The 13,833-nt window shown below is 35.9% G+C and overlaps 1 protein-coding gene across 4 annotated transcripts in view; it reads right to left on the bottom strand.

The window, feature by feature from the left end:
- The window catches only part of LOC18428828 (transcription regulator), a 43,118-nt gene extending 32,856 nt beyond the window's left edge, over window positions 1–10,262 (bottom strand). For all 4 annotated transcript variants that reach the window (XM_020664017.2, XM_006838124.4, XM_020664018.2 and 1 more), the window contains exons 1-11: window positions 10,021–10,262; window positions 6,132–6,432; window positions 5,783–6,011; window positions 5,083–5,422; window positions 4,811–4,924; window positions 4,541–4,669; window positions 4,274–4,459; window positions 3,936–4,130; window positions 1,261–1,398; window positions 955–1,080; window positions 615–868 (exon numbers count right to left, since the gene is read on the bottom strand). In XM_020664017.2, coding sequence (XP_020519676.1) covers window positions 615–868; window positions 955–1,080; window positions 1,261–1,398; window positions 3,936–4,130; window positions 4,274–4,459; window positions 4,541–4,669; window positions 4,811–4,924; window positions 5,083–5,422; window positions 5,783–6,011; window positions 6,132–6,432; window positions 10,021–10,128 — 2,120 coding nt within the window. In that variant the 5' untranslated portion in view covers window positions 10,129–10,262. The remainder of the gene's footprint in view (window positions 1–614; window positions 869–954; window positions 1,081–1,260; window positions 1,399–3,935; window positions 4,131–4,273; window positions 4,460–4,540; window positions 4,670–4,810; window positions 4,925–5,082; window positions 5,423–5,782; window positions 6,012–6,131; window positions 6,433–10,020) is intronic.
- Between the last annotated feature and the right edge of the window lie 3,571 nt (window positions 10,263–13,833).

Genomic DNA, 13,833 nt, shown 5'->3' with positions numbered 1-13,833 from the left:
CCAGCAGCTGTCAAAAGCGCCAACTTAAGAAATAAATCTGAAATTCAGAACTGTATACCAGAAACCTCATGAGAAGATATAACATAATATAATGACATCTCAGAGGTAAAAAATTTAGTGCCCCTGTTCAATCAAATCGCATGACACAAAAAGAAACAACTTCAGACAACTGAAATCAATTTAAGTTTCCATGCTGACCACATGAGCTCTTCGAAGCACTTGAAAACTAACACATACGTATGCGCATGTGAGTGCCTATACGTGTGCATATGTGTGTTTGGGCACGTGGGGTGGGCATGAATAGTTAATGCCAGACACTTCATATGTAAGAATCCTCCCTCATGGCAACACTGCTTAGTAGAGTGTTAGTTGTACAAACTGACATGAGAGACTGATATTCAAAGTGAAAAAACAGCAAATCGATCCCAGACTGAAGTGAAAAAACTGACTTGTTTAGAAGCAGAGCTCAGACACAAATATATATATATATATATATATATATATATATATATATATATATCAAAAATTCTTATCATCGCCATAGATTTAAAAACAGTAAAACTTAATTCTTTTCGATATTTCTATTAGTTTGAAGAGGTGGCATAATTGCCGACCTTTTTACTGAAGATTCCTTAAATTGGGCAAGCATTTGAACCATAGAATCCAATGATAACTGCCCAGTATAAAGCTGATGAAAGTATGAGTTCGCTTCTTTTTCAACATCATCCGGGAATCCCTCAGAAGAGGATGAATCTGCAACTCCACCACTTTGCAACCGTGGATTGACACGAGTAGTAGTTGCAAGCAATCTTTTCAGTTCATCAGCAAGCTGGCGAGAGCTAAGCTGCCCAGCATAAGTTTGAAGAACCTGTTAAAGGCACAATTTTCAGTACGCATGCAACTGACATTAGTAAAGATGCACAGGCCCCAAAAGGTAAATAAGAGTACAACAACCTTAAAAAAGATGGCACTAATCTCCGGGGAAACAGTAGAGGTAGCCTCAGAATGTTGAAATGGATTAGCAGGCACATCACTAGCTGCATCATAGGGTATTCTCTCTTTCAGGAATTTGAGGCAGGCCTGCATGACAAATTTGGGTGAGTTTCATCACCTTTGTTTCGATAAATAGTGAGTTTCGCCACCATTACCTCAGTATTCGCACATGCAAAGGTAATTTTCCTAAGGATAACATAAATCTTGAGTGGATAATATTATTACAATATCAGTTCAAAACAGAAGCAGAGAAACAATGAAAAATACCTCAAAGAATGTGTCTTTAAAAGCACTTAGATTTTCATTTAACCATTTCTCCAAACTCATATATTCCTTCCTGGCAGCAGAAACAGCCAATTCAATACTAAAAGGGAAAAGGGTCCTGTCCAATACTGTCTGAAGGATCTGCAAAAAGTCAAAAACCATCACAAGTATTAACAAACACAAGGTAACTAGCAAAAGAAAAGACAAGCACAGAAGGATGAGGCATCAGACTTTCCAAATTTGGAATGATAGCTGCCATACTCCCATCATAAACCAATCCAAAAGGATCCAAACAGAAAGAGTTTCAAACTTTTAATGATGTCATCAGCCATCAAAATATCATATAATGTGAAGTGCTTATTTCTGCAAGGAGTTTTACTAACAGCAAAAGGCCCAAGTCCCAAGCAAGAGGATGAGTTAAAAGAAAATTGATTCCAGGGCTGTGGATATTATCATGCTCACTGTCACTCATTCTAGATATCATTCAACATTACTCAACACTTGCCTGCTTGGCAACAAGCAAAATAGAATATCAAATTCACAGAAGTTGGCAAGGAGAATAAGCCCCTTGTAAACATACAAAGGTTTTCCTTCAAGACATATTTCAGCAATGCAATCTACAGTCCTCAAGGGCCTCCAAACAAAAGAGAGCACAACAGTAGCAATTCACCCAAAAAAAAATTAATCAAAAGGTTTTTATTGAAAATGATCTATCAAATCAGAAATCATGGTCACAACTATGTATAATTATCTCTCAAATATGTCAAAAGAAATGATAAAATCACATCCATACACTCATAGAACCATAGTTGCATGCGTACACCATCAATCAAAAGCCTCAGATTTCATAAACCAATTGTGACCACTATGTCAAACTCAATAGCCATATAAATCACCTGGACCATAGGGAAACTTCCATAACAAGATACCATATCCACAGAGAGATCTGGTTAATAGCATAGTTTAACATCATACGCACTGAAATTGGGCAAGGAAAAGCCAACAATATGAGACCGGATCACCAGCCCAAAAGAGTTCGTTGTGCCCCCTGAACAGAAAGCAATTAATTATCTTCCAAAACTTGTCCTTCATATGGCAACTGCCCACAAAAGGAAAAAGGTACAGGAGGCTTCTCTCCAAGCAACTCTATTTACAAAGGATTTAAGAATTGCAACTGGAACTGGAAAAGAGGTTCTAATCTACCGTTATTATTTTCGCTCTTTAGCACTACATCCCCAACAAAATAAAAGGAAAACTTCAAAGCTTCATGCACAATCCAACTGTTAGCATCCTTTACACTGGTAGGAATGAGGCCTCTTTCGAACGACAGAACTCATGAATCACCTCAAAAATGTTTTGAGTTTTTGCATCAGAGAACATGGATTTTGCACCTTTTGTCCCACAAGATTTCTTAACCTCACCAAGCTCATCAACTTGCCCAAACACACAAACAGCCCGATTGCCAAGAAAATGGCCACCGATTTCAGCATCCGCAGCTGCAATGAAGGAAACCTTTAAACAGTATTACATAGACACTCCATTTTTCCTGTAGTGTCAAGTCACGTGTTGACTGTGGTAAACCTCGTCGACACACACAACACTTAACTGTACAAGTCGGATGCCTTAAGTCTTTTATAGTACTTGTGATGTAGAGAATTTTGAAGAACAGCAAAAACAAGAAGATTTTCAAGCCATTCACAAGCAATTACTAGGAGAAACCTGAGGTTTTCTCCTCACCCCAAGCCAGGTTTTTAAAAGCCCAAGATTTTCTTATAGAAATCAGTGAATAGTAAATGAAAATATATTTAAAAAAAAAAAAAAGTACCTAGAATCCCTAAAATGCTAAAAAACCCTAAAACTAAAATTAAAATATACTTCCCTTGAAATCGAATAAAAATTAAAAACAAGAATAATTTTGTCCCGCATCAACATGTCAGACACTTCTGTAAGCAGTCCCATTTTTTTATATCAAAAGCAATCTGCCAAGACTGCTTTGTTCCAAAGCTCAGATCAACCTCAAGGGCGAGCTTAATAGATTTCTGTACGTTCTACCACATGACCTAATAATTGCTCGTGATGCTTTAATGAGAACTCTATGTAAACACTGATATTATCCTGATCAAGATCTTCTACTCTTGCTCTTCTCTTTTATTCACCTCTCCAGCAAGGGCCACCAGCAACCTATCTCCAATCAAAAGAAATATGTTATGCTCCTTCCATGAACCAAATAACTTGGGCTTAGGCTTTCCTTGGCAAGAAGAGAGCCGAACAGAGATATTATCTGCCAAAGGTTCCCCAGTCCTGTTTGAAAGATTATGTTGTATGATCCATATCTTACCACTGAATGATCTTAGTTCTGAGTTTCAAAGAGAGGGACACAGAAATATTCCAGACCAAGAAAAATCATGAAACAGATCATAATATGAATAGTAAAGCAGGGAACGAGAAAAAAAATTTCCCCTGTAAGACACATAAAATATGAACTCGCAGTGATAGGCACAAGTATCTCAAATTTCTAAAGGAAGCATCATACTAGTAAATAACGGAATGAAAACAATAAAACAGGTGGGATCTACAAGAAACCCATGAAGTAAGCTCCAACAAAAGAACAAGAATAAAAATAACACTCAAACAAAAAAAATTAAACAAGATTAAAAGTATTCCCCATTCTGATATACCTTCATCTCTTGACAAATGCCCAAAATTCTTGGGATCATGTTGGGATCTCTACGATGAACATCCATGAACCCCCGGAGTGTGAGACTAGGATTAAGATGCCATAGATAATGGATACTAACAGAATTCTGGTCACTCCCAATCATGGTAGGGAATACACAGGAAAACAGTTCATACTGGAGGAGATTATATGTAGTCTGCAATCAAGGAAAGCTTGCATTCGTTATTCACCGTGCAAATCCTATTACAGCAAATCATCCCACTTAAATGAAACAGCAGAAGGGAGCGTTTAATAAAAAGAAGAGCAAAAAAAAAAACGGAATAGTAATAGGAACCATACATTTATTTGAGCAAGTCCAGCAAGCAAGATCTCAGGGAAGTGTTTAGTAGGGTACTCTAGCAATGCTCGGACAGTGCTAGCATGACCCCTCTCAGCAAGTTCACACAGCACCTCTAAAAGATCAAGACATATCCATGCCTGATTTGCACCCACATTTGGAATCTTATTCGATGCTTCTTTATATGCCTGCATGACAATATTGTGACGCAAGGATTAAATCGAAGTATACAATTAAAACTGGCAAAAGTAGAGAGCCGAAATAATTACCAAGAGTCTCTTAGAATGCGCAAAGGTAAATATCTCAGAAGGTACAGATACAGCATATCTCAGAAAAGACAACTGCCCCTCAGCATTCTTCCAGACAGACCCACAAATAGCATGAAGAGGAAACGGATCCTATACATTTTATTCCACATCCAAAACGATCTTTAGTCCTTTCCTTGTAAAATGACAATATAAAACCTTTTTACATGCATCAGAATCCAGAATCTCAAATCATGCTAAATCATACAAAGGATTTCATAAATTAACGCATACCTGGCATGCACTTGAATATATAGACATAAGAAAAGAGAATGCCTCCTGATCAGGCAAATAAAACCCCTCATGATCCAGGTTCTCCATAACAGAACTCCAATTAATCTCCGGAGCCTGGAAGTAACATAATAAAATTTATAAGTAAACGATGGCAAGTTAAGAATCATCATCTGTTCAAAAAGTTTAGCATTCTACAATTATACTCAGAAGAATAAAGGGACAGTACATAATTCAGACAACAAAAAAACAAAGCTGAAATTTAAAGAACTCACAAGTTGCTTTATTGCATCTAAGAGAACATCAACATTCCAAGAGCTCAGCCATGAAGAATCAGTCGTTGAGTTGTTACCAATAGCAGAGCAAAATGTTGAATATGCACCTTGATTATCCTCAAGGCCAGTGCGTGTGCGTGCAATCGTGCTGATTATCCTTGCAATGCGAACTTCATTCAGAGGAGAAAAAAGGGCCAAGATGTCTTTGCAATGAGAACCATTGATTGTGCATCCATAGCCAAGTTCCTTCATAACATCTGCCATGCTCAACTCCTCCTGTATCTCCGCTAATACAGCATCAAAGTCATTGTCTGTGGACTCATAGAAAGAATCAAGGTCCCTGCCACATGAAAATCACAATTTTTATGATGCAGCAGATCACCATTACAATGCATTACACTATCTAGAATAAGAAAAAATAGAAGAGAAGGGAACCAAAATAAGGAGTACAAGGAACACCTGCACAAACCATGGTGGCCCAGAGACTTCAAAGAACTAAGACACAAGGACTGATAAATTTTTCAAAATGACAATTCTGTCCAGATGCATGTCATGAGGTCAAAATGGTAAATTTACTGAGCTAAACAGTCACTTAAAAAGAACTGACAAGCCTAAGTAGACCACCTGTATGGTCTATGCAGGTGTGCCAGGCAAACTCCTGATATTTCCCAAAAAAAAAAAAAATATCACATTAACTTGCCTCAATGGGTCAATTTCCCTAAAGTTGTCCATAAGCATCGGAGTCAGCACAGAGGGGGCCTTCTCTTTAAGCTGTAATAAATGCAACATCTGTATGAAACCATCCACATATTTGGAAAGATCCTCGCTCTGATATAGAAATACAATTATATCCTGAATTTGATTGTAAGAAACACCAGCAATGGTATTTAAGGATAATTCTTTGATCTCAGAGATGCAGAAGTTTTGACCTGTCATGGCAGCAAGAATTGATTTCAAAAGATAGCCACCAAAGGGTACAAACATCACAAAGAAACATAAACAAAACATCCTTCCCAAGATTGAACGCAAGTCAAAACTCATCTACTTGCCTCTCATTCTGATATCTGGATCATCTGAATCTGACAAGGCAAGACCAATACCAATTTTCTCAGAAATGGATAAATGCAATGCCCTGGAGAGATCTCCAAGAAAAGTTTCGTTCATGTTTATATTTCTCACAGATTCACAGAAAATTGTGCTAAAATTTGGTTTTCCCAACAGATATGTAAACACTGCTGAAAAAAGATTCAATTTCAACTGCATGGTCCGATTGTCTCCTTCATTAAATGTTACTTGATTGAAGCAGATCTGAAGCAACAGTATGCTGCTGTCTAATCCATAATCAACCAACTGCAAAAAAGACAGACATTATATAAGCCTTGATACTTCATGACGTTATACCCGTAGTGCAATGAGCAGAATGAAAGGGGACTCTGACATTTAACAAGTAAAATGCTGTGCAGTCAGACTGCGCTTCCATAGTCAGAAAACATGTACCAGCATGATTAATTTAAATTTTTCCAAAAATGTACAACTACAAGTGTTTGCATCAAGAACTACTTGAAAAAAATATAACTGACAGCTTCCTTTTAGATTGCTATCATTATGTACAGTACACATCATCACATAAATCATCTGCACTCTAAAAACTAATTGATGAAAGGATTCACAGGGCAAGGTAAATGTAACATGCAAGCAATATTCTACATGTACACTCAACTGTCCACTGTTAACGGCATTCCTCAGCTCAAGTCCATCAATATCCACCAAAAGAAGGGAATAAATCTCAACCATCTAATATCGAGAACCAACAGTTGATACATGTGGTGTACTGTTTTAATTTATTTTATTTTATTTTGACAAGGTTACATAGGAATGGATCTTGAGACGTAGTGCTATGAAAACCCAGCTGCTACCATCTTAACCCAAGCCCGATACATGTGGTGTACTGTTTGCAATGCTACTTGTTCCATAATGAACTTACACATAGAAGAAAATAAAACGAAAGAAAAATATAACTAAAAATTTAATGATGATTCAAAGTCAGAAGCTATAAATTAGTGAAAACGAGAAGCAACAATTATTTTTCTTTCCTGTTGAAACAAAGCTACATGTCATAACAAGAAATAACACTAGCCCCATTCAAATTCTTTTGTGGTAGACTTGGTTCAAAATTTCCTACAATAAAGAAGTTAACATAGACTTTTTATTATCATCACCCGTCCAGATGGACAATTCAATTTCTGTATCATCTTAAATGTAGTTCTTTACTACAGTTACTAATGTTAAAAGTACATGACAATAAAACTTGAATTTATTTCAATTTTGGAATATCAGAATAAATTACATCAAACAATAATATCGATTTTTTCAACAAGTCAAACAAAAATATTATATGAGTTAAATAATATGGCTTTCTTCTAAAAGTTTTGTTAAACTAGGTTAAATGGTTATGTAGCCAATGCATGGCTTAGATGAATGTCAATGATTAAATGCTTGGAACACATGCAATTAATCTTTTTCGATGTAGAAGGGTACAATTCATTATTAGTAGAACAACAAAAACTTGCAGGAGACACCTGATTGGGACAAGGAAACATGCTCGTCTAAGCACATAAATCGGATGAAACCCAGGGAATGAATGTTAGTTTTAGTAAATGGCCTAGTGACCCAAGGAAGGGAGCCTAATGTCAATGAAGACTGACAGCATCGGAAACAAGTCTCACATTTTCAATCTGATAAATCTCCAAGGTAAAAAAATCCATGTGTAAGGTGGAAGTGAGGTATGAGTCACGATTTAGCTCTCTAATGAGATGCCACAAAATCTATAGGTAAATAAGCTCAACAAATAACCACATCGCTACCATTTGAGCCATTCATTTCAGCATCTCTACAATATCTTACAATGGTGATTAGGACCCAATATCCATTGGTTCCAACACCTATAGGGCAAGGGCAACTCCCAACCACTCCCTATAAGAATTGGTGAGCCACATGATCTTCGGTAAGACAGCCCACCAAGGCACTACCCCACAGCTTTAGTTTCTCGACCTCCTTTGTTACGTTAGGGATATCAACTAGGGATTTGAACCAGAGGGCCAAACGTCAAAATATTCAAGACAAAAATCAAATAAGCCAGTACTAGATCCCATTCTCAACCCCTCCTGCACCATCTTTCTCTTCTCACTCCTCCCTTTCTTGGGGAATGTCCTAGGATTCTTGTGATGCACGGTGCATTTAACTCCACCCTTCTATTTTCTAAAGTATGTCTCCTCTTCTTGTACGGTGGTGCCACTCTTGGTTTTGTACAAATCTTGTTCCACAATGATGTGCACAAAAAACCAACAGCCTCTATGAGCGAGACTTGATGGTCTCACTGACATAAACTTGTTCCATGCCTTCTATTAACTTTTCAAACCCAACTAAAAAATGTTGATCTCAACTCTACTTTCAGATATTTCAAGCCTCCACAAATTAAATGTCCACGCAATTAACCTACTGGCTACTGCATTCCCCTCCCATAAACTTAAGGATGTGTTTGTTAAGTGGAAGAGGGAGCTGCCAAAGCCGCTTCTGCAGAAGTGGAAACCGACCCATTTCCATCATTTGGCATGGAAGGGGCCGCTTCCACAATAAAAGTTGTTATCAAAGCAGCAAGGAAGGCTGCCCTTTCATGCTTGAGCTTCCACTACCCCGTAACAAATGCAGGAGCGCACGGTTGGCAGAACTAGGATCTTCCACTTCCCAAAAGTTCCGTTGGTCAAACATGCCGTACCCTAAATGACTCCCAACTGCTGATACATGGTGCGGGAAACCAGTATTGAGAATCTACTGTCTTCTACAACCTTGTGATGCTCCATTCTATGCTTCAACAATTCAGTTTGAGAGCAGACTCTCCAATTCTTTTAATATCAAACTTCATTATAAATACTGAATCCACCTCAAAACAAAGACAGGACCTGTGTTACACCAGTACTCAACTTGATAACCTCTATTAGAACTTTGACTTTTTAGATTTAACATCATCCATTAGAAAAGTAGTACAATAGTATTTCTCTACGCATATGAGTCCCCTCAGTTCATCTTAATTGTGGAAACCATATAAATGCGTTGGAATTCCTGATGCCAAAACTTGGTCACTTTAGAGTTCACTTGGCCAAAAAATACCTAATGGGAAATGTATTTCTTTGGTTGCTTCTACTCCAACTTCCACAGAAACCACCCAGGTGTTCACTAGAACTGGATTTCAGAGCTACAGGTAACTTTTCTTGCCAAGGTTGTTGGGGTTCAGGGTAAAAGTGTTAAGTCAGGTACGTAGAAGTCATTGTGTACATGGAGGATATCCAGTAAATTTCACAAGATCCGAAAGTTTTTATGTTCATAAGGAGGCCAATTCTGGCCTAACTTATTGGTCTGTAGTGTTTTAACTGCTTTCCGGGATAATATTGATGCTGATGAAAATCAATACAGTGAAAATAACTGGGCAGAACAAAACATAGAAACCAAAACCTATTATTTCTGTTATTTCACCTTTATGACATCTAAAATCCGCCAAAAATGACATGCATGAATTAAATATTGATTGAAATAACTGTATATTCGTGTCTAGTTAAGCATCTTTTACATTTGCTCGTACATGTGACAAAGGCCACTTCGCGAAATAACCAAAAACTGAATTCAATAAATCCATTACCCTCAAATTTCAGATAGAGAATACCCTTGTTCACAACATCACAAGGAAAACACCTCAATCTACATCACCTAACTTGTACGATTTTTCTTTCATTAAAAAAACCAGCACCACAAGCATAAAAGATAACCATAAAAAATCAATAATACACTGAACATGAAGAATGGAATAAAAAAATACAGTAAAACTCGTTTCCATGGAAAATAAAGTAACGGGAAAATAAATTAACATTGCATGGAATATCGTACCTGGATAAGCTCGTTCAGAACCGACTCATAGTTCGATTCATTCAAGTCATTGATCAAGAAGCTAATCAGGCTTATCACAGTGGAAGCGAAAGGAATCATGATGCACATAAAGGAAGTTCGGAAATGACTTTGGTTTACGTTTTCACAATAATTAGGGTTAGCGATTTCAGAGAGCGAGGGTTTGGGGTTTGCACAGCAAATGGATTATGGGATCAGAAATCTATCAACCTTCTCTCTCTCTCAAAATACTCCAACTTCGGGAAAGAGAGTAAAGCAAGCCACCCCTATTATAGCGTCCTGAAGATCTTTCTTGTAATGCCAACATTACCCTCTCAGCCACTGCCATATCTCATATCCAAAAGCAGCCAAAGTTTATGTGCTCCCGCGGGATCATATAGTCCATTCATTACCTTGGGTAAAACTCATTAAGTTTTTTTGAGACCCTAAATTTTGGGATATAAAATTCTCAAAATAGCAACTGGCCTCAAAAAAAAAAAATTAAAAAAATAGATTGTATACTATAGAAAGTATCATTACTATAAAGATGTCACAATTACTCACAGCTAATAGCAACTTACCTCAAAAAAAATGTAATTAAAAAAATATTAATGATCCTACTAAACTCTCCAAACCCACGTGTAGAGGACCTTAAATGCTCACTATTAAATTTGATGTAAATCTCTAAAAAAGTTATCACTTAGGTGTGAGACTTGATTTTTCTAGATATCAGTGTCAAATTTAATGGTGATCATTTGAAGTCCTACATATATGGATGTGGGAGGGTCTTATATAATCATTACTCTTAAAAAAATAGATTGTATACTATGGAAAGTATCTTTACTACAAAGAGGTCACAATTACTCACAGCTATTAAATATCAAATTGGATGGCTTGGGTATGCCGTGAAGTTCAAGATTTTATTTTATTTTTAACTCTCAGTCTAATTATAACAATCTCCGAACCACTTAATTTGATATCTGATGGAGAAGAGTGACGGTGACCTTCTTTTACAAAAAAACAATTGTCTATTTGGATAATTTTCCATTAAAAAAAAAGGAAAAATCAAACACTATTTATAGCCTCAATAAAATATGATCATGATATTGAAACAAATACCATTTATAAGCTTTTTTTAATCATTTATAAACTTTTTGATAACCAAACTATACAAAGAAAAATAAAATAAAAAATATATTAATAGATTGTCTATATTGGTACAAGAATGTCATAAAATCACATGTAGTCATTGTATGTGGGATATGACAGCTCTAAGTCAGTTGATTTCACTTTTCATGGCCATGGGTGATTATAATCTTCGTGTATTGATAACTTTCTAATATACAGCCCCAAAATAAAAGTGCTCGTCAATATTCATCACCATCGTTATCCAGCCTTACTCCAAATACTTGGTGTGGCTACGTGAAGATTATTCTACCATTGTGCTTTGTCAAAAGTTGTACCCCTTAGCCGAACTATGAGTCATCTGATATTTTCTCACTACTTCTACCAATGTAAAGCCTTCCCTTTGCTCTTTTAGAGTATTCCACTTATACCAAATCACTCTTATGACTAGTGTGCTATGAGTTGATATTAAATATGACCAGACCTCCTTAATCAATTTTCTCATCAGCAATTGGAACTACCATTATGTCCCCTTGAATATATTCATTCCAAATTCTATCGTTATATTTGTCTTGCAACTCGTTTGTTTCAATATCCTTATCTCATATATACTCATTACATAAATACATTGTTTATTGACTGCTCAACATTTATTCCCATAAAGTATGGCTAGCCTTAGGGAAACTTCGTATTCAATTTCATTGGTATACAACGTTCACATACAACTCGAAAAACATTCCAATATGTGAGTGATTTGCACAAGGTTACAACCTTATATTATCAAAATAAGGTGCAGCCCCAAACTTTGTCATTTAAGATTGCGTAAGAATCCATTTTTCATATATAATTATAAATTTGATACTAAATAAATTGTTAAAATTAAGCAGTTTTATAAACGCATGAAAATCTTGAAAATTGACGATGCAAATAATGTATTGCAAGATGTATTATATTTTAAAATTTAAATATTTTTTCATTTTCTATATCCATATATCTCAATATCGAGATGATCAATTAGATGGTTTTCCAACATAAAAACAACCTTTTTCGACGGAATTTTAAAGTACACCTTAATTAACCTTATATAAATATTTTTCTACTATTGTACAAATATTGTCTAAGAAATTGTCATTAATATCACAGTGCTTGAGGACTCAATTGTGTTTTTAAATACACACATGTGCTTCTAAATTGGATCCCATAAGTCTAAATCCAAAATATCATCCCAAATGGGTATTTTACATAAGGGAGAACATCTATAGTACACTCCTACAAGAGTACATTATATCAGTTCCTAATGCATCATTTGATTCTTTTAACAAGTGACAATGTTAAAAAACTATAGTGATCCATATGATCATGGCATCAGTAATATGCTCATGAGGTATCTTCTTCGAATCCATGGCATGTGGTTGGACCCACATTCATATTCACCGTTAACATATTGATGGCACGGCGATGCCCCTTATTATCATGAGGAAATTTTTTATATAAGGATGCTACCTTATAATGTTGAACTACGAATGCCCCTCAAAATCCATCGGAAAAAGGTAGTTTTAGTGTTGAAAAACCCTTTGATTGATCATCTCGACATCGAGATGTATGACTATGAAAAATAAAAAGATTTTAAGTCTCGAAAATAGTGTATTTTACAACATATTATCTATACTATTTATTTTCAAGATTTTCATATGTTTATGGACCTACTTGATTTTAATCATCTTTAAAATTTATAATTTTATAATTAGATATAAAAATAGATTTTGAGATAATTCTAATAACCTTTGACATAAAAATTATAAACCATGATAAAATTTGAAGGTGTACATTGCCTCTACACCTATGGATGCATCCGTATGCAAACTGCACCTTTATTATAATGAAGCGATGATGATATATGAACATAATTTAGACCATGCTAGGGAAGGGGTTCAACCCTTGTGCCAATTTTAAGTTACTGATTTGTTTTTATATTTTGGATTATTTATTCCTATTGTTTCAGATATTTTTGGAAGGGAGATACAAGTTTTTTCTAGTTATCAGGGTTTGAGTGAGTTAGTCAACTAATTCAAACTAAAATGCACAACCACTTATTTCAGACCTGAAATTTCACATATCAATATTCTCGACCACCATGATCACGAATTTGGAGAGAAGGAATTTTGAGGCTTATAAATAGTCATTTTTATTATATTAGAACTTTAACTATTTTTGTAGCTGCAAAATCCTGGACCTAGAGTAAACTGTTGTAATTTAAAATGTGTTTCATATCCTAATCCATATAAACCACCATACGTCCAATGACACAAAGCGAACTTTCCCGTGGTTGAATTGCATGGCTTTATTATTTCATGCTACTTTGTGAGGCCTCTTAATCCGATTATGATCCAATCTTAAACCTATTTTCTAAAGCCGCCAATTATATGAAAGTCTTGAGAGATCTAGAAAGACTTTTAAGCATGTAGTGATGCACGAGTACAACTTGTGCCCCTCAAGAGCGTGCGAACCACTTATGTTGAAAGGCCCCATTTTCACATGCATGCAAATGTTCAATTATCATGATTTGTTTTTCATTGAATTGTTCAGTTGTAGGAATCAAACTTGTGATGTAGTGTCGTTAATATCAATTGCTAACCAATCAAGCCCAATCCCGAAAATATCGAAGGTGTTGGGTTCAACCTACGACCTCCC

This window comes from Amborella trichopoda, chromosome 13, assembly GCF_054954075.1.
Source record: "Amborella trichopoda isolate Santa Cruz 75 chromosome 13, AtrichopodaSantaCruz75HAP2 v2.0, whole genome shotgun sequence".
Lineage (NCBI taxonomy): Eukaryota > Viridiplantae > Streptophyta > Magnoliopsida > Amborellales > Amborellaceae > Amborella > Amborella trichopoda.
This window is presented reverse-complemented; position numbering and strand designations above follow the sequence as displayed.